The following is an 18,960-nucleotide window of genomic DNA, read 5'->3' as shown; positions in this document are numbered from 1 at the left end:
CACCCGTCGTGCCTAAAATCCCCGGTCTCTGTCTCGGTTCTTTCGGAGAATCTAAGCGGCGTCAAACTTGCCGTTTTATTGAGGGATTTGCCCAGTGGCCTGCCAGTTCAGACGAGATAGCCTCGGAAGCCGCTTCTTGGCTTTCAGCTGCACGTTCAAGATTCAGTGTAGCGGGACTTCCGAGAGCCGCCAGTGTTCCAAGAAAAGCTGCCCGGGGCTGGAAGGCGCCCTTCGGCCCCGGAACCTTTGGTTCCCGACCGTGGGCCGCGCCGGCAACGACAGGGGCCTTCCGGGGAGAGGAGTGGGCGCGCGACGATGGCGGCGCCGGCCCTGAAGCACTGGCGCACTACGCTGGAGCGGGTGGAGAAATTCGTGTCGCCGCTCTACTTTACCGACTGTAACCTCCACGGCAGGTGGGGTTCCTCCCGCCCAGGGCGCCGGCCGGCCGCGGCCGCGCGCCTCAGCCTTCCCTTCCGGGGGGAAACTCAAGCTGCGGCCACCGGGGCCGAGGGATGAAGTGCCCGCCGCCGACTGGGCAAGGGCCCGGGAGGAGGGGTCGGGAGACGCTGTGCTGTGGGGCAGCCTTCTCGGCGACGGGTCAAGGGAACGCGCGTCCCCATCCGCCGACTGGCCCACGGGCGGCAAGGGGCGGCCTCGAGCCCGCGCCCACCCGTCCCTCCCGCCCAGGCTCTTCGGGGACAGCTGCCCGGTGGCCGCGCTCTCCAGCTTCCAGACGCCCGAGAGGCTACCGTACCAGGAGGCGGTCCGGCAGGAGTTCCGCCCCGCGCAGATCGGCGACAGCTTTGGACCCACGTGGGTAACGCCCGGGGGCAGGGTGGGGCCAGCGGGCAGCGCCCCTCCCCTCTCGCTCACCCCCTCTAAGGGCCACACCTCCATTGCGGCCCTAGGTCCTAGACAGCCGCTTGGGGAGGAGCGGCGCCCTCTGCTGGAAACAGCTCCCTGGTCTCTCAGTTTCCATGGGAGAGTTTTCATCCCCCGCCCCTCCCTCCTCCCAGTACCTAGAGCCTACCCGTTAGGAAAGGCACTCTAGCACGGATTACAGACCCCTGACTTCTCTGCCTTTTCCCCTCACCTTGCTGCACACCTTGTTGCTCCTTTCTTGTGGATCAAAGCTGACTACCTTGTGACGCTGCAGATGCTTGGAGACAGTCTCCAGTCCCTGCTGACCCTTAATCCGAGGAAGTGTGGCAAAAGGACAGGGCTTCGACCCCCTAGGCCCATCTCAATGGCTGTCTTGCAGATGGTGGACCTGTTGGTTTCGGGTGGAGCTGACCATTCCGGAGGCATGGGTGGGTCAGGAAGTTCACCTTCGCTGGGAAAGTGATGGAGAAGGCCTGGTGTGGAGAGATGGAGAGCCTGTCCAGGTGAGGAGCCCTGCCCTAGGGATAGGTAGGGCCCCATTTCAGCCCTTGTCTGTGAAGAAGCCACAGCTTAGTGGCTCTGCCTGCAGGGTGGTATCAGGATATCAGGATTGGGGAAGTTGCCACTTGGGCCCCAGTGTAATTGGTCCCTCTCATAGTGGGAAGTTCAGTGGATGGTTTTAGGTCCTAACACAATTAGTGCTAAACCAACAGCTGCCACTGACTGGCCACCTTCCCATTCTGGGCTGAATATAGTTGCTAATCAAGTACAATAATAATAAATACAGCAGATCCATTTATTAACCCTCTACTAGGTGCCAGGTGCCAAGACTGTTGGCTTTGCAGACCATAACACTTTTAAGTTTTGCATAACCTAGTTTTTATTATATGTAGCATATACTTACGAGGGGAGACTTTCAAATGGTTCTCGATGGTATAAAGTATAAATGCAAGTCCTCTTCCCCTGAAGTAATGGCTCTCTCCCTGCCACACCATTCCCAGTTCCCCAGATATAACTATTGACTGTCTATGCATCCATCCATATCAGGTTTAATCTTTACAGTCCTATGTGGTGGGTCTTTATGCCCATTTACAGATGAAGAAACAGATCTAGCGGTCAGTTCACTTGCTCAACCTCCATTCCAATTAGACTAACTTCCTGTCTCAGGTTAGGACTCTTGTTTTTGTATGGAAAGATGGCAAACCCCTCCCTCCCTCTCTCTCTCCTTCCATTGGCTCAGCAGATGTCTCCTGAGTGCCCTCTCTGGGCCAGGCCCTGTACTAAGCACTGGGGATTTAGCAAGGAATGAGGCAACCCTGCATCTGACTTCATAGAGTTCCCCTTCAGATACTTATTCAGTGGTACAGAGGCCACCAGAAGCCATACCCAGACATCCTAATACCTGCCCAGGACTCTTCCCATAAGACCAGGGGCTTTTCTGCTGGTAAACGGGTGCCATTCGTGCTCATGGCACTCCAGCTTCTGTAGGGGTTGGGCACTGGCTATCAGGGGTCCCCAATTTGTCAATCCTGGCCTTGCATGGGAGAGAGGAGCCAGGGCTGAGGACTAGGCAGAGAGGCCTGGCCTCCCTCAGCTTAAACTTCACCTGAACTGTTCAAAAGCCTCAGGCCCTGTCTCTCACTTCATTCCCCATAAGGGTTTGACCAAAGAGGGAGAGAAGACCAGCTATGTCCTGACTGACAGGCTGGAAGAAGGAGACCCCCGGAGGTGAGTGAGTTCCTGTGCTCTAGTTGACCACCAGTGGTTGAGGAAGAGCTGAAGTCCAGCGTGACCCAGAAACGCCAACCTCCAACACAAGCATCCTCAAATCTCACAGTTTTTAAAGAATAGGATTTTTTTTCCTGCCTAGAAAGATAATATCTGCCTTCTTGTGGTAAATACAGGAAAGCACAAAGAAGTAAATGACTCCCATTATCCCATCACCTAGAGATGACCGTTATTAACATTTCAGCCTTCACCACAGGAACTCATTCAGGCATAGTTCTTACTAGTTAAGGTTGTATTTCTTTGATATTTTGCATTCTGATTTTTTCCATCCCATATTATAACATGGGCATTTTATGTCACCATTAAAAACTCCAACATAATATTATTATATTTTCTCATATTTATTTTTATTGTTTTATTTTTATTTATTTTTTAGAGAAAGAGAGAGACTGAGGGTGAGTGGGGGAGGGGCAGAGAGAAAGGGAGACAGAATCCCAAGCAGGCTCCAGGCTCTGAGCTATAAGTACAGAGCCTGACACAGGGCTCTAACCCATGAACCGGGGAGATCATGACCTGAGCCAAAGTTGGATGCTTAACTGGCTGAGCCACCCAGGTGCCCCTATTTTTATTTATTTTATGTTTTTTATTTTTTTATATGTTCATTTATTTTGAGAGAGAGAGTGTGCGCACACATATGCGTCTAATGAGGGAAGGGCAGAGAGAGAGGGAGAGAGAATCCCAAGCAGGGTGCTGTCAGAGCAGAGCCTGACACAGGACTTGAACTCACGAACCATGAGATCATGACCTGAGCCAAAGTCAAGAGTTGGATGCTTAACTAACTGAGCCACCCAGGTGCCCCTCTAATGTTTACTGAACACTGTATCTGATGCTTCCAGATACTAGGACAGGGTTAGCGAGTAATCTGGTCCTTGACAGCAAGGGGGACTCACAGATACTTACAAAATTACAAAACCAATGGCGGCTCTGAATGCAAATACTGGGAGCTCAATATGGGAAAGCTGTTCCAGATTTAGGAGAGGGGTGGGAGGTGGATTAGGGAAGGCTTCCCCAAGGAAGTCGTGTTTGTTCACTGAAGTCTAAGTAGAACCACAACACAGACTACTGTGTCACTCCAAAGAACGGCCCTGCCCCATGTTGGCTGCTGGCTCTTTGCTCTGAAGGATTGGACCTGGAGGATCCAAACATGTTTTTAATCGGCAAAGAGGGTTCTGAGACCAAGGGAGTGTATTGTAAAGACAGCTGTGGAAATGGAAACAAAACGCTAAGCAGCAGCATAATTCACACAGTTCCGAACTTGGCTACTCATTGTCCCTGCCCAAAGCAGGACCCTCATCAGCAGAACATGACCTTCTTGTCCACACACCTCAGATACTGTGGGATCTGGGTAGTGGATCCTGGAGGCGAACAGGGAGAGGCCAGATGGATGCTCCCTTGGTTCTGGCTCCCCAAGCCCCCAGGATCTTCTGCTAGTCCCTTGGCCTGAGGTTGCCTGTCCACATTCGTAGCCTGACCCTCTACGTGGAAGTAGCCTGCAATGGGCTCCTGGGGGCCGGGAAGGGAAGCATGATCGCAGCCCCTGACCCAGAGAAGATGTTCCAGGTGAGCCGGGCTGAGCTGGCTGTGTTCCGCCGGGATGTCCACAGGCTCCTGGTGGATCTAGAGCTGCTACTGGGCATAGCCAAGGTAATCGACACCCCTGTCTCACCTAGTCACTCTAGAGCCCTTCCTGGCCCCCAGGAGCAGGTTATTTCTTGTGTCAGATAGTTGGGAGTCTGGGAATCCAGATTAGGGAGAGTGTTTCTGCCTGCTTGAGTATTGAAAGGATTTCCCTATGTAAAGGGGAGGAGGGAGACAGTGCTAAGCAGGGGAAACCAGAAGGAGCAAAGGGTCAGAGGTAGGGAGGAGCTTTGCTGAGAGCCATTGAGAGGTCAGCCAGGGCCTAATTCTGGAGACTCAACTTGGTTGAGACTGGGATTAAGGGACAGAACCCTGCTGCAGGGCCTTGGGGAGGACAACCAGCGCAGCTTCCAGGCCCTGTACACAGCCAACCAGATGGTGAACGTGTGTGACCCTGCCCAGCCTGAGACCTTCCCAGTGGCGCAGGCCCTGGCCTCCAGGTTCTTTGGCCAACGTGGAGGAGAAAGTCAACATACCATCCATGCCATGGGGCACTGCCACATTGATACAGGTAGGGCAGCAGCTGGCCAGGTTGGGGGGGGAAGCAGGAGTGCCCTTGAAGCCCTGGATGTGCCCTGGAAGCACTGTGTCATCCCCAGCAAATTCTTACCCTATTGGACCTCAGTTTTCCCCATTTATAAAATGGGGTCAGGGGCCTGGACTGTGTCGCTTCATTTATTCTTTCGACAAAATCTGATGCCCCATGTGGCCCCCTGCCAGATAGTGGGAGGTAGGATTATAGAGACTGGTGACTGTAAAATAGGCAGACAGAGATGGGGCCATAACGGAGGAAGGTCAGGAGAACTCAAGAGAGGCTCCCTGTAGGAGGTGATCTTGGAACTGAGTGAGAATGAGTAAGTTTGACAAGAGTGTCCAAGTACTCAGACAGGACTGGCCTAGAAGTAATTAAGATAGGGGCTCAAGCACAGGGGCAGGCTTCTAGCTTTGGACTTGATGAGTTTGCAGCATCTGTGAGGCTTGTGGGAAATCTACATTTTTACAAGCTCCCCAAGGTACTGATTCCGATGCAGCTAACATTTCTGAACCACAGAACAAGGGCTTTCTCTGCTGTGCCAAGGTTTGCAGTGGAGTTTGGGGGTTCTGGGCTGGTAAGGAAGGATCTGAGGCCTAGAGGCCAGGAGGCTGGAGGGCTTCATGCAGGATAGCTGGTCCCAGCAGGTCCATCTCGGGATGCTGTGCCCCCCCTGTTCTGGGATGTCCCTCAATGTGTTAACACCCTGCCACCTTTTATAGAATCCTTTCAGGAGTGGGGTGGGGTCTCAGCCTCAGAGTGAGGCTATTTCAGGGTGTGGGGCCTCCATTTCCTGACCTATAAAGCTGACAGCCTCCTTTCCCCACCCCCTACTTGCACCTTGCTGGTGTGTTTTGAACTGAAAGCTCAGGAGGGGTGCCACAGGGCCTTGCAGGGAAAGGGGCCTGGGGTGGTAGGGGGACAGCCCTCCGGAGGCCCAGGCTGGGCCTGGTCTGGTGCTGGGAGCCAGGGATGAGGCTGGAGATCTGTGAGGAGTTGTGGACCTTGCTGCTCTCCCTCCACCTCTGCGCCCTTCCTGTCCAGCCTGGCTTTGGCCCTTCAAGGAGACTGTGCGAAAATGTGCCCGGAGCTGGGTGACAGCTGTGCAGCTCATGGAGCAGAACCCTGAATTCATCTTTGCCTGCTCCCAGGTCAGAGGGACAGCCGTGTGGGGGCACCTGGAGCCCAGTAGGGCCAAGGGTGAGGTTCTGAGGGCTTCTGAGGAGGAGGACTCTTCCCCACCTTCAGCTGCCCACTGGCTCCAGACGCTCAGGCCTGGGTGGTGTCCTGGTCACTTCAGACCGGCTCGGGCCCCATCTGCCCACAGGCGCAGCAGCTCGAGTGGGTAAAGAGCCACTATCCTGGCCTGCATGCCCGACTCCAGGAATTCGCCTGCCGCGGGCAGTTTGTGCCTGTGGGGGGCACCTGGGTGGAGATGGTAAGTACCATCTGCACCCCCTCCACCTCAGGCCACCCTGTCAAAATAGCCTTCCCCACTCGGCCTTGCCGGTAGGTGGCTTTCTGCATGCCCTTCATACCCTCTCTGTGGCAGCACTTACTAGTCCACGGAATCCCAAGGCCCGGGACCCCAAGGGGGAGGAGGGCCTCAAGTACTGTGGCGGGCTGTCTTCGTGACCCCACCCTGGATACCTCCCCTTCCAGCAGGCAGACAGTTGGGCCTGATGGGAGGAGATGGACCCCTCTGGGCACTGGCTGTAACCCCTATGTCAGCCGCGGTTTCTCTTACACGTGAGGTGGGGGTGGCCAGATCTCCTGCCTATTCCCCATCTATGCTGACGCCGGCTACCTCCGTCTTCACTCACTGCCAGGATGGGAACCTTCCCAGTGGAGAGGCCATGGTGAGGCAGTTCCTACAGGGCCAGAACTTCTTCCTGCAGGAGTTTGGGAAAATGTGCTCTGAGGTAGGCTGGGAGCTGCTGCACCTGCGGGCAGATGGGGTTGGAGCTTGACCTTGAGAGGCTGAGGCTGGGGCTGTTCCACCAAGAGCCCTGGTTCCCCTGTCCCAGAGGCCCTCTTCCCCGCAGTTCTGGCTGCCAGACACGTTTGGCTACTCGGCACAGCTCCCCCAGATCATGCGCAGCTGTGGCATCCGGCACTTCCTGACCCAAAAACTGAGCTGGAACTTGGTGAACTCCTTCCCGGTGAGCAGACCTCAGGGGGCCAGGGGCCCCACGTGGAACGTTCATCTCCCCCTCATTAAGGGGTCCTGGACAGACCACCCAACCCCCACTCAGAGAGGCCGTGCCTCCCCAGGGTTACACAAAGGTAGGACAGGTCCGGAATGCCCTGACTCTGGCCGCTCTCCTATCTCCCTACCCGCAGCACCATACTTTTTTCTGGGAGGGGCTGGATGGCTCCCGTGTGCTGGCCCACTTCCCACCTGGCGACTCATATGGGATGCAGGGCAGTGTGGAGGAGGTGAGGGGACACCTAGTGGCTGAAGTTGGGGGGGGGGCGGGGGCGGCGGGCCAGAGAGGGCTGGGTGTCCTGTTCTCAGCTGACCCATGTTGACCTATCCCCGCCTGTCCAGGTGCTGAAGACCGTGGTCAAAAACAGGGACAAGGGGCGGACCAACCACAGTGCCTTCCTCTTCGGCTTTGGGGATGGGGGTGGTGGCCCCACCCAGACGATGGTGGACCGCTTGAAGCGGCTGCACAACACAGATGGGCTGCCCAGGTTGGACCTGGCCCTCCGGCAGCCCTCACTGTTCACTCTGCCCTTGCGCAGCCCTGCTTTCTGCTCAAACATCGGGTCCAACTCCTCCACTGAACCTTATCCTGCTCCAATCCCGGACCACTGGCCCTTCCCAGCTCCCACCCTGGGGGAGGGGTGGGGAAAAAGCTGATGGTGGGAAGGAGCTTAAACCTACCAGAGAGAGAACTCTCCTGGCGTGTCCAGAACTGGCTTTGTGTGGACAGGGAACTTTCTGGGGGTGGCTCCTTTCTGTTGGGGCTGGATCTCTTGTCCACTCTGGCGTGGAGGAAGGGTGAGCCACGTAGTAGCCCCAAGACTGGGAGACCCAGGCTGTGGTCCCCCTCAGGGTGCAGCTGTCTTCTCCGGGGAGACTCTTCTCGGCACTGGAGACCGACTCAGGGCAGCTGTGCACATGGGTCGGGGAGCTCTTTCTGGAGTTACATAATGGCACCTACACCACCCATGCCCAGGTCAGGAGCTGGTCATTGAGCCCAGCGGGGAGGGTCTGCAGAGGGTTAGAGGAGGAAGTGGGGGATAGAGTCTAGTCTAGACCTGGGGGAAGAGGTTTGTGTTCCAGGGAGGCGCTGAGGGGAGAAAAGTACAGGAGCTGAATGGGTCAGGGGCCTGGAGGAGAGACAGGGCTGGGTGTCCCTGAAGAAGGGTGGGTGTGGGCTGAGGGGAGAGGATGAAGGCATGCGGGGCAGGTCAGCCACAAGAGGCTTTATCCGGAAGGCCCTGGGGAGCCTCAGGTTCTGAGCAGGGGAGGGCTTGGAAGGTGTCCTGGGACAGATCCCCCCCATCCCTGCTCAGATCAAGAAGGGAAACCGGGAGTGTGAGAGGATCCTGCATGACGTGGAGCTGCTCAGCAGCCTGGCCGTGGCCCGCAGTGCCCAGTTCCTGTACCCGGCAGCCCAGCTGCAGGACCTCTGGAGGTCAGCCTGGCTTCTGGCCCCTGCCACCAACCTGACCTCCTCCCCGACACCTCTGTGGCCACCCTTCCCGGCCTCCCCCATCCCTGTCCTTGGCTCCTGCAGGCTCCTGCTCCTGAACCAGTTCCATGATGTGGTGACCGGCAGCTGCATCGAGCTGGTGGCAGAGGAAGCCATGTGCCACTATGAAGGTGAGGCTGATGACATTCCCGCCGCTGTCCCCGATGCCAAGGGTGGAGCCCTGAGGGTGTCCTATGGGATACTCAGGGGTCGTCCCAGACCCACTGCCCACCCGTGACCAGCCAGTCTCTCCTCAGACATCCGTGCCCATGGCAACACACTGCTCAGTGCTGCAGCCGCAGCCCTGTGTGCTGGGGAGCCAGGTCCTGAGGGCCTCCTCATTGTCAACACGCTGCCTTGGAAGCGCACTGAAGTGTTGGCCCTGCCCAGGCCTGGTGGGGCCCACAGCCTAGGTATGAGCTGGAGAGAAAAGCTGCCACTGCAGTAGGAGGGACCGAGGCCCGACCCAGAGTTGGGGACGCTGCCCTGGGGGTCACTGCCCTGGGGTGCCCCAGGCTGGAGAATAGTAGTGGAAGTATCTGCCCCTCCTCCCGCCCCCCTGAACAAGGCTCGTAGAAGGGCAGGGAGGCTGCACTGATACCTACGCCTCATCCCCAGCCCTGGTGACAGTGCCCAGCATGGGCTATGCTCCTGCCCCCACCTCATTGCAGCCCCTGCCGCCCCAGCAGCCCGTGTTTGTAGTGCAAGAGGTAAGTGTAGGCACGTCCTGGTGGGCAGGGCCCGTCCTGGGCCGTCCCTAACAACATGGGGATGCTGAGCTCCCCAGCCCGGAGCAAGTGGTGAGGTGGGGCTGGGCTGGGGGTGCTGTTGGTTGTGGGAAGCCCTCTGCAGACTCAGCTTCAAGGACCCCTCCCACCAAGACTGACGGTTCTGTGACTCTGGACAACGGCATCATCCGGGTGAGGCTGGACCCAACCGGCTGCCTGACGTCCCTGGTGCTGGTGGCCTCTGGCAGGTGCCAACTCCTTATTGCCCTCTTCCGGTGCCTGACAAGTAGACCCCAGACCCTGTTCCCTCTGTCTCCTGGCCACAGCACTACCCACGGCAGCCCTTCAGTGGGTCTGGACTGCAACCCACACATGAAGCAGGGCAGACTGGGCTAGGAATCCCCTTGTCCTTTGGGCCTACTCTCCCTGCCCCCACCCCACCTTAAGCAGCTGGAGAGACCAAGGTCATAAAGTTCGAAAGCACCAACCCCGTGTCCTTCTAGGGAAGCCATTGCTGAGGGCACCGTGGGGAATCAGTTTGTGCTGTTCGATGATGTCCCCCTGTACTGGGATGCATGGGATGTCATGGACTACCATTTGGAGACACGGTACGGCATGGGCAGGACCCGGGCGGTGGTGGGCCCCCTCCATCAGCCTGCCCTGGCTCAGGTCTGCCACCCCGCCCCACAGGAAGCCAGTGCGGGGCCAGGCAGGGACCTTGGCAGTGGGCATCGAGGGTGGCATGCGGGGCAGTGCCTGGTTCCTGCTGCAGATCAGCCCCCACAGTCGGCTCAGCCAGGAGGTTGTGCTGGATGTTGGCTGCCCCTACGTCCGCTTCCACACCGAGGTAGCAGAGGGCAGCGTGGTGGGCGTCCTCCCCCAGTGTGGCTGGTGAGGGGGGAGCCGCCCAGGCCTGTGTGCGTCTGGCCTCCCACTCCAGGTGCACTGGCACGAGGCCCACAAGTTCCTGAAGGTGGAGTTCCCCGCCCGTGTGCGGAGCCCCCAGGCCACCTATGAGGTCCAGTTCGGGCATCTGCAGCGGCCCACCCACCACAACACCTCCTGGGACTGGGCTCGATTTGAGGTCTGACATGGGGTGGGGTGGGGGGTTTGGATCCTGCCCAGCTGGGGAGGGCGTGGTTGTGTGGTGTAGGGTCAGCAAACCGTGATCAAGATTTGCTGGCTCCTACTTTGTGCTAGGCATTGTTGCTAAATGCTTTGTTTAGTTTGACACTCATGCGCGTTTGGTGGGGTAAATTCTGTTAGGCCCATTTCGCAGAGGAAGAACTGAGGCCTGGACAGTTTGGGTGGTGTGCCCAGGGTCTCCCGTAGTGAGAGCTGGAATTCAATCCTGTGGTCCCCAGGGCTGGCCCTCAGGGTAGTGACAGGAGCTCAGGAGCACGAGGAGGCAGGGCCACCAAGTGAGTCTGGGGTCTGCCCTCCAGGTGTGGGCCCACCGCTGGATGGATCTGTCGGAGCACGGCTTCGGGCTGGCCCTGCTCAATGACTGCAAGTATGGCGCCTCAGTCCGAGGCAACGTCCTCAGCCTCTCACTGTGAGTGGAGTGCCCGCCAGGCCCGGGGTGCTGGTGTGGGGGCGCAGGTCTTCCTAGCTGAAGCAGCTCCAGCCCGGCCCATACCCACCCTCCCCACCCCAGCTTGCGGGCACCTAAGGCCCCCGACGCCACCGCTGACATGGGACGCCACGAGTTCACCTATGCGCTGATGCCGCACAAGGGTGAGGGCTGCTGCCGGGCGCTTCTCTGCCCTTCTCTGAGCCGGTTTCTCGCAGCGGCCAGTGAAGAAAACGCCAGCACACTCACGCCCGTACCCCCATCTCCAGGCTCATTCCAGGACGCTGGCGTTATCCCCGCTGCCTACAGCCTCAACTTCCCCCTGTTGGCGCTGCCTGCCCCGGGCCCGGCGCCCGCTGCCGCCTGGAGCGCCTTCTCGGTGTCCTCGCCTGCTGTAGTGTTGGAGACGGTCAAACAGGCAAGGGGCCGCGTGGCGCCGGGGGCGGGGTCCCCGGCTGGGTCCACCCTCGGCCCCGCCCACCGCCCGCCTCCCTCCGCAGGCGGAGACCAGCCCCCAGGGCCGCACGCTGGTCCTCCGGCTGTACGAGGCCCACGGCAGCCACGTCGACTGCTGGCTGCACACGTCGCTGCCGGTTCAGGAGGCCGTCCTGTGAGTGGGGGCGTGGGGTGGGGGTGGGAGTCCTGCCCTCGCGGGGACCTCGTGACCCCTCCTGTTCTCCAGCTGCGACCTCCTGGAGCGGCGCGACCCCGCTGGCCACCTGCCCCTTCAGGACGACCGCCTGAAGCTCACCTTTTCTCCCTTCCAAGTGCAGTCCCTGTTGCTGGTGCTGCAACCCCCACCAAACTGAGCCTCTTGAGGGTGGGGTTTTGTTTGTGGAAGGCCTGGGGGGGCGGTGCTCACTTCCACCTCCCCAGCCTGATTCATCACCTCTTGAACAATAAACCCTTGACTCAGGAACCCTGCTGTAGTCCCTGCTCACTCCCGAAGGGCCTATCCCCAGACTCCCAAGGGAGGAAGACTTTTCCCCAGGCATTTGGGGGCAAGGGCAAGATCTACAAGGTCTGGGTTGCAGCCCCTGGGAGAGATTTGGGATTTCAGTGACCACAGGGTGGCTAGGGGATCTGCGAGAAGAAGTTCCTCCCCTGGGGAGGAAGCCAGGGCTTCTGATGAGCCACCCACTAGGAGAGGAGCACTGACCAATGTCAGTGCTGGGAATTCTGGACTGGAGGGCCTGCTGAGGGCCGGGATCTCTGTGCTACCTCTGACAGGCTGTACCTGCAGAGGCAGACTATTGCGTGAGGGCCAGGGCCCTGAGGACGGGGATGGGGCTCAGTCTGCCTTGCCCCAGTGGCTCTCCTGTCTCCAGGGTCAGGCAGCAGGTCCTCCCAACTTGGCCTTCTGCAGCCAGCCCAAGAAGTGCCAAGAAGCTCAAGTTTATTAGTTTATTAAAAAAATTACAGTATCTTTCACATGGGCTTAAAAAATGGGGAAGGTGGGGTACAGTAAAACATCATAGCTGTGCAGGGAACAGCCACAGGGGCATCCAGGCACCTTCAGCTCCAGCCTGCTTCCAGCAAGCTACACAGGCCCCTCGATCCAGGGCAAGGCAAAGGGAAGGGGTGGATGCAAGCAGGGAGACCCTCCTGCTAAGAGGCTCAGGTCCCCCCATTCTCAGCTTTGATCTTTTGGGGTCTGCGGGGGCCTGGGAGGAGGACAGGTGAGATGGCAGCTCAGACCACAGGCTGAGGACTCCCCCCAACCCCCCCGCCCCTGCCTCCTGTACAGCCCATTTGGTGGTGCCCCTCCTCTCCCCAGAGGACAATGCTGAGGAAGGCCTGTTGCCCACCTGAGGTTGTTGGTCTCCTTCTCCTTCTTCCTTTCTTAGGGACTAGGGGGACTTCTGGGTCCTGCGAGAGGCTGGTCCCCTCGGGCTGCCAGGCTGTAGTTTGCTCAGAAAGGCCTCTCTGTGCCCCACGTGTTCTGGAAGGGGCCGTGCTTGGAAGGAGAGGGTCCTGAGTAGAGGACAGCCAGGTCCTCAAGGGGCTCAGTGAGCAGTTCAGAGGTTGATGAGGACCCACCACTGCCCCCCATTGTCAAGGGAGGGCACCTGGGAGCTGCTACCACGGCAGAGGAGAGAGCCATACCTCTGATCCGTGCTCAGGACCCTGCTGTGCTCCCTTGGATTTCTTCTTGCGGGACTTGCCCCCTGCAGGACATTGACACTGGGCTTGGAGGGACCTGCGGCCTCAGCCCCCTTTCTGGAGACTCTCCCACTCTGGGAGTGGAGTGGGGACTGGGGTGGAGAAGGGTGAGGTAGTTCTTGCAGGCCATCTAGTTCTTTGTGCTGTCCTAGCTTGTTACAATAGGAGTAGCCTACCTTTGGGTGCCAGGGGTCCGGGATCCCCCTGAAATGGAATGAGGAGAATTGAGGAATCAACCTGGTTGGGGCAGGGGTACCTTCTCTTGGAGAGGCAGAGCTCACCATCCTTCCAGATCGGTGGAGCTTCTCCTCAGGTGAGAATCCTCTCTGACCACCCCCTCTTCCCCAGGTGAAGGACACCAACAAGGCCACTGTGCCTTGGGCTGCTGTACTAGCTGGGACCCTTGGATTGAGGAGAGGAGGGGCATAACACAGGGAAGACATAGACCATGCAGAACAGTGTGATCCTTGGGGGTCATGACAGGCCCTGGGCATCTCCACTTCGGAGACCCCAGCTCCTGCCTCACTGTGACCCCAGATCTGTCTGCCCCACTAGCTTCCTTGGGATCTCCATTTGACTGTGTGAGATTAGGGCCCAAACCTGGAACCAGATGGTGCGGCCACGCCCGTCCTGCAGGGAGCTCATGCCCGGCATGCCATAGCACTGTAGCCATGCCCGAAAGGCAGCAAAGTCCTCCTCTCCGCTCTCCGGCCCGTAACCTTTGCCCCCTGTGGGACAGAGGAACCAGGCGGAAGTCAGAGGGCTGACTCGGGCTGAGAGAAGGGGGAGCCTGGTCAACTTGGCCCAGACCTCAGCTATATAGCTGATGGGCTGAGTCAGAGGGCCGAGGCTCTCCCTCCTCCAGCTGTGCATGCCCTCGGGCTGGTGTCTTCCCCACTCTGGGCCATGGCTTTCCCAACCTGGAGTGGGGTTGGTAATCCTTGTCCTGCCTGCCTCATGGGCACCTCAGAGGATACAGATACCTGACAAGTGAGTAGGCCTAGTCCATTCAGCAACAACTAGATCTACAAACATCCATGCCCCAGGTGGGGCAGGAATTGCCCTGAGGTTACACAACATGCTGAAGCACAGGTAGTTAGCCATCTCTGCCTCCCAGGCCTCACCCAGCTGGACCACTTCCTTGGGCACTGAGTGACACAGTTCCAGCAGGTCTGGGTTCTGCAGCTTCGCCCTGATCTTCTGGCTCAGGGTTAGCTCCGGGCTCTGGAGAAGGGGCAGGGCAGGACCTGGCTGTCAGCTTGACGCAGGACCACTGAGAAGGCAGCTGAGTCCCAGGGAGCAGAACCCCTGAGCTTGACAGGACTCAGAGACCATGCCTTAGCAGCAACCCCCCGCCCAACCCCCTACCGCCCACACTGCAGGGAAAGGGAAATGGACCCAAAGCCAAGAAAGGATGTACTTGAGCTAAGCTGGAGACACCTGACCCAGCCATACACTTGTTGGCCTGCTCTGATAGGTACATGCACATTCCTTCCTGCACTCTCACCGGCCTGTGCTGCTGCAGCGCCTCCAGAACCTCGCGGGCTTTCTCGAAGGGGGGTATCTTCAATCTGAAGTGGGGTGGAGAGGGAGCCAGGCTAAGTAGTAGGGAATGTGGGTGCACCCAGCCCTCCCTAGTCCTCGTGGCTTGCCTGCTGACCGGTACAGGATCTCTGCCCGAAGATAGTTGCCAATGCCGTTGAAGAACCTCTGGTCCAAGAGGGCCTCACAGATGGGCTTGTCAAAGACCTTGTCCGCTAGGTTTCGCAACACATTCTCCCTGGAGGAACACAGCCTGGGCCCGTGAGACCCATTCTCTACCCCCATCCCTAATGCCTTGCTGCAGGATAGGGGAGAGGGGCTGGGAGTGTCTATTCCTGGGTGCAAGAGGAAGGAACACGGGAGTCCCCGTTCCCCTTTCCCCAACCTCAGTGCTAGTTTGGCAGCAGGAACCTCCATTTTCCTATCCGTTAAATGGGAACATCAGAATAAGACTGTAATTCACAATGAAAGGTGAAAAGTACCAATCAAAAGCAATGTGTTCAAGGAAATACACGAGTCTGTATATGTTGTGGGTATATCACCAAAGTCCTCAGATTCAAGACTCTGCCTGCAGTCTGAAACTCCCTGTCTAGAACTTCTGATTGGTTAGCTCTGAGGATTTGACTTTGGTGGGGTCAACTTTTCTCAAGACCCTGAAGATCTCCAAGGAAGCTGGGACTGGTTCTGTGTAGCAGGTAAGGCAAGTCCTGGCTAGTGAGTGTCCCAGCAGCCCCCACCCCACCTCCAGGGGTCATGGATCCTTTCTCACCACCACGAAGAGGAGATGCATCTTGTTTCTTTGTGGGGAAAGACCATGGCAAGACTGACTCAGTAATGGGCATGAGGAGCATATGAAGTAGGGGCCAGAAGACAGAGTGTGGGGTGAAGGTAAGAGTGGGCATTAGCCTAGGTGGTCAGGTCACTGAGAGGAGCAGATCCCTGCAGGCTCCCCAGCTGTGAGACCAAAGAAACGGCCAATAGGCCTCCTCGTGTGACAGGAACTTCAGAGCCAGCTGGCAAAGAGTTAACTTGTGGCATGACTTCCCAGGAAAGATAAGATGGGAGGAATCCAGGACCAGGACAGACACTTCCCTGGGGAGCACTGGGGGTCATGCCTGGAAAGGCCAGGAGTCAAGTGGCTTCTGTGGTGCTAGAGACGCCCTGACCCACGGGCAACCAAGTCTGAGGGCCAACAGAAAGCACGCCGTCCCCAAGGAAGGGAGGACTTGCCAGGTCCACTGTGGGCCTTCATGTCTGTGGTGCTTGTCTGTTATATTGCTCTTTCTCTAGAACTTTGCAAGCCCAGCTCCTTTTTATCAGGCAGGCCTCAGCTCAAATGTCACCTAGAGTGGCCAACCCCCGCCACCCCCCCCGCCACCCCCCCCCCCCCCCCCCGCATACCCAGCCTAGAGTCATTCTCTACCTCTTGGATTTTTCTTCAGGCGTGTACCTATGTGAATTCATCTACTTTGTCTCCTGTCCCCCCTGGCCCATCTGAACTTTAGCTCTGTGGGGGCAGGGGCCACATCCATCTGGATCATTGCTGTACCCCCAATGCCTAGAAGAGAGCTTGGCATGAAACAGAAACCCATACGCAGTTCACCTTTAGAGGAAGGGAAGGGCTGCCACCGTGTCATCCTCTGTGACACGCATTACATCCCTCCCACAGAGGAGACCCCTCCCACAGAGGAGACCATGGGCTGTCACAGACCAGTGGGCAGGCAGAATGTGGGAGACCACAAAACCTGATGCAGAAATCATGTCATTAGGCAGTCCCCTGCCCACCCCCTTGAAGCCATTCCTTCCTTCTCAGCCTCCCTTCTTACCAGGTCGTTAAAGCCCCTTCACCTTTCTTCTTAGCCTCCTGAGAGCACCAAGAAACAAGAGTGGGATGCTGATCTGACTCGAACTGGCCATATGTCCGCAGGGTACGCCTAGCCATCCTCTTGCCCACCCCCATACCAGTTTGGGGGTTCCACATCCATTAGCTCAGAGAGCTGTCCCAGGAAAGGACGCCGTCTTGGTCTACACAGGAAGGGACTGAGGGCCAGAGGGGGCTACACTCGCCCCTCACGGGCCAGCGAGGCGCTAATTAGAGAGCCAGGCCCGGAGCCCAAGACTTCATCACACCTGGTGCTGGGCCTACCTGAACTGCTCATACTCCAGCAAGACACAAGGCCCGCGGCCTGGCTGCCACTCGCCCCCGATGTCCCAGTGGCCGAAGCGGCGGATGTCCACGAAGCAGAGGGCGAGTCGGGGGCCAGGTGGGGCTGTGTAGAAGCGCAGGTGGGCATGGGCGGGCAGTGCCTCGCTGGGCGCCAGCTGGAAGGAGCCGGACATGCCAAATCGGAAGACCAGGGCCAGTGGCTCCCGTGGGGGCTGGGCCCCAGGCAGGGGGCTCAGGGTCAGGCGCAGCTCTTTGCCACGGGTTGAGGATGAGATGCAGTAGGCGCTGCTCTCAAAGGGCACCTCGGGGTTGCGGCTGACGGGTGACTTCTCCACACACCCGCCGAACACCAACCCCCTGCACGCGTCGTTCACGAAGCGGCTGGCCAGATGCACCTCGGGGCCCTCAGGCATTCTGTGGGAGGGGTGGCTGGGCCCTGTGGGTGGGGGAGGATGACAGCAGGTTGGGTCAAGTGTCCCCCTGTGAGGTGGAAATTCTCAGCCCATTTTGCAAAGGAGAGCCGTGGGGGTCAGAGCGGGCGGCGGCCAACTAGGACTGGCCCGGGGCCCCACCTGAAAGCGCTGGGGAAGCCCTGGGCGCTGTGGAGCTCAGGCTGGGGAAGCGCGACTCTGCCTTATTTAACACTCTCCCGGGGCTCTCATGAGCTGCCACTGCTTTTAGAATAAAGTCCGGATCTTTCCTGGGCCCACACGGTCATGTCACTTCCTCCCAGACTCCCCCTCACTCGCTTGCTCCAAGCACACTGTCTTCCCATCCCCATGTCTTTGCCTCTGCTGGCCCTTCTGTCTGGGACACTTAAGAGTGTTCTTTTCTTCATGGCACTCCCAGAATATGAAGTTATCTTGCTTGTTGCCTGGCTCTACCTCCACTCCCACCCCAGAGTGCAAGCTCTACTCGCCCGTGACTCCACTTCTTAGGACCTGGCCTGCATCTGGTCCACAACTACTGAGGGAGTGAACTAGACCTTCCTGGGAGGCCAGGGCTGGGATAAAGAGGCCCAGGGACTCCTCCTCCACCCCCACCCCACCCCCCACCCCCCCACCCCCACCCCCGGCAGGGCTTGGCCAGCCTGCCACCACCTACTGGTCAGGACCAGAACGAGGACAAGGAGGAGGGAAGGCAGGAATCTCCAGGCACATCTGCGCTGGAACCAGGTCCCCACGACTCAGAGGGAGGACAGGGGTGACAAGAAGGGCTCCCGAGCTCCAGGCCATGGTCCAGGAGGGTCACAGGAAAACGCCCAGGTCAGCTCCCGGGGCGGAGGGACGCAAACTCCACCCGCCCACCCTCGCCCCCTCCTGCCGGGCCGAGGGAGCGGAGATGGCCACTCGCCTCTTTCTGGACGTGCCGAGATCAAGGTGAAGTTGTGTGTGGGACAGAGGCGGCCGTTTAGCTAGGGCAGACTCCCTTACCTCCTCAGCGCCGTCGGGGGCTGGCACCCGAAAAGAAAAGTTTCGTTTTTCGGGAAAAGGTGAATGTCCAGATTCCTAATTTCCGCAGTGTTCGCCTCCCCTTCACCCTCCTCCTCGCTGCCCGTCCTCGGCTAACCCCAGGTCCCTTCCTTCCCAAGGGCCTCTAATCTCATCCCCTCCTCAGCTCCGCTTTTCCCCACGCCCCCGGACACCTGCGCCCCGCGCCGCTCCCGCCAGCCCGCGGCCACTGAGGGGTTAACGCGGGGGCCGGGCCGCGCCTAAGAGCACGCTGGGAGCTGAGGTCTCCGCTCCCGCGCCTGCTGGGAAGTGTAGTTTCTCGGGCAGGGCAGAGGCTGGGCGGGGTGGGCTGGGGGCCCCGGGTGCGGGAAAGGTTTGGGGGCAGTCACCTGGCTGGGAGGTGGAGGAGGAAAACTGGCTTCCCGCCGGCGCCGAGCAGCGGGGTCAGGTCTGATGTCTCGGGTTGCCGCTGTCTCCGTGGCCGGCGGGGGCGGGGAGAGTCACCCGGCTAGTCCCGGACGGGGTCGACACTGCCAGCAGGAAACAGCAGCAATGGCCCGAGGCCGAGGCGCCTGCAGCTGGGCGCGCACCCGTGCGTGATAAACGCAGACCCTGGGGACCCGGTGGTGGCCCCTAAATGCCAACGTACAGACAGAACACATAAACAGAAACATCATCACCACCTGCCCGGTGGCAAGTGCAGCCGAGCAACAAAATGCGGGCAGAGAAGCAGAACCCACTTCAGATGGTTCTGTGGGGGAGGGACTCTCTGAGGTGACGCTTAGGCTGAGT

General features: G+C 58.8%; 2 protein-coding genes across 8 annotated transcripts; one reads left to right on the top strand and one right to left on the bottom strand.

Annotated features, from left to right (window-relative positions):
* The first annotated feature begins 164 nt into the window (after positions 1-164).
* MAN2C1 (mannosidase alpha class 2C member 1) lies at positions 165-12,347 on the top strand. Of its 4 annotated transcripts, XM_025918725.2 has the most exons (26): positions 211-413; positions 688-813; positions 1,262-1,385; positions 2,540-2,610; positions 4,137-4,314; positions 4,630-4,819; positions 5,885-5,991; positions 6,168-6,278; positions 6,670-6,762; positions 6,886-7,002; positions 7,184-7,279; positions 7,392-7,537; positions 7,902-8,025; positions 8,366-8,487; positions 8,590-8,675; positions 8,802-8,957; positions 9,163-9,254; positions 9,426-9,520; positions 9,776-9,880; positions 9,963-10,119; positions 10,213-10,356; positions 10,718-10,827; positions 10,930-11,009; positions 11,115-11,263; positions 11,346-11,455; positions 11,528-11,764. In XM_025918725.2, the coding sequence occupies exons 1-26, from the start codon at positions 316-318 to the stop codon at positions 11,652-11,654; spliced, it is 3,114 nt and encodes a 1,037-aa protein (XP_025774510.1). In that variant the 5' UTR covers positions 211-315; the 3' UTR covers positions 11,655-11,764. The 4 variants fall into 4 exon arrangements, with proteins under 4 accessions (XP_086567375.1, XP_086567376.1, XP_086567374.1 ...); XM_086711249.1 differs by lacking the exon at positions 10,930-11,009 and having other exon boundaries at positions 165-413; positions 6,670-6,699; positions 11,528-12,347; XM_086711248.1 differs by lacking the exon at positions 10,930-11,009 and having other exon boundaries at positions 170-413; positions 11,528-12,347.
* Positions 12,236-18,810, bottom strand: NEIL1 (nei like DNA glycosylase 1). 4 transcript variants are annotated; one of them, XM_086711253.1, is made up of 10 exons: positions 18,558-18,810; positions 16,697-17,153; positions 14,669-14,788; positions 14,516-14,579; positions 14,133-14,232; positions 13,609-13,736; positions 13,185-13,212; positions 12,952-13,013; positions 12,654-12,819; positions 12,236-12,509 (listed from the first exon to the last, which is right to left on the bottom strand). In XM_086711253.1, the coding sequence occupies exons 2-10, from the start codon at positions 17,128-17,130 to the stop codon at positions 12,463-12,465; spliced, it is 1,149 nt and encodes a 382-aa protein (XP_086567379.1). In that variant the 5' UTR covers positions 17,131-17,153; positions 18,558-18,810; the 3' UTR covers positions 12,236-12,462. The 4 variants fall into 4 exon arrangements, with proteins under 4 accessions (XP_086567379.1, XP_086567377.1, XP_086567378.1 ...); XM_086711251.1 differs by lacking the exon at positions 18,558-18,810 and adding an exon at positions 18,151-18,407; XM_086711252.1 differs by lacking the exon at positions 18,558-18,810 and adding an exon at positions 17,822-18,057.
* Between the last annotated feature and the right edge of the window lie 150 nt (positions 18,811-18,960).

Source organism: Puma concolor, chromosome B3, assembly GCF_028749965.1.
Source record: "Puma concolor isolate L17-30 chromosome B3, mPumCon1.1.hap2, whole genome shotgun sequence".
Classification (NCBI taxonomy): Eukaryota; Metazoa; Chordata; class Mammalia; order Carnivora; family Felidae; genus Puma; species Puma concolor.
The sequence above is the reverse complement of the archived record's forward strand: the minus strand, read 5'-3'. Positions and strand labels throughout refer to the sequence as shown.

Coding starts and splice junctions, on each gene's coding strand:
- MAN2C1 (XM_086711248.1), top strand. CDS start 316: ATGGCGGCGCCGGCCCTGAAGCACTGGCGCACTACGCTGGAGCGGGTG. Junction 814..1,261: donor GGCGACAGCTTTGGACCCAC/GTGGGTAACGCC, acceptor GCTGTCTTGCAG/ATGGTGGACCTGTTGGTTTC. Junction 8,026..8,365: donor CCTACACCACCCATGCCCAG/GTCAGGAGCTGG, acceptor ATCCCTGCTCAG/ATCAAGAAGGGAAACCGGGA.
- NEIL1 (XM_086711253.1), bottom strand. CDS start 17,130: ATGCCTGAGGGCCCCGAGGTGCATCTGGCCAGCCGCTTCGTGAACGAC. Junction 13,737..14,132: donor CAAGGAAGTGGTCCAGCTGG/GTGAGGCCTGGG, acceptor TCTGTCCCACAG/GGGGCAAAGGTTACGGGCCG. Junction 12,510..12,653: donor AAGGAGACCAACAACCTCAG/GTGGGCAACAGG, acceptor TCCTCCTCCCAG/GCCCCCGCAGACCCCAAAAG.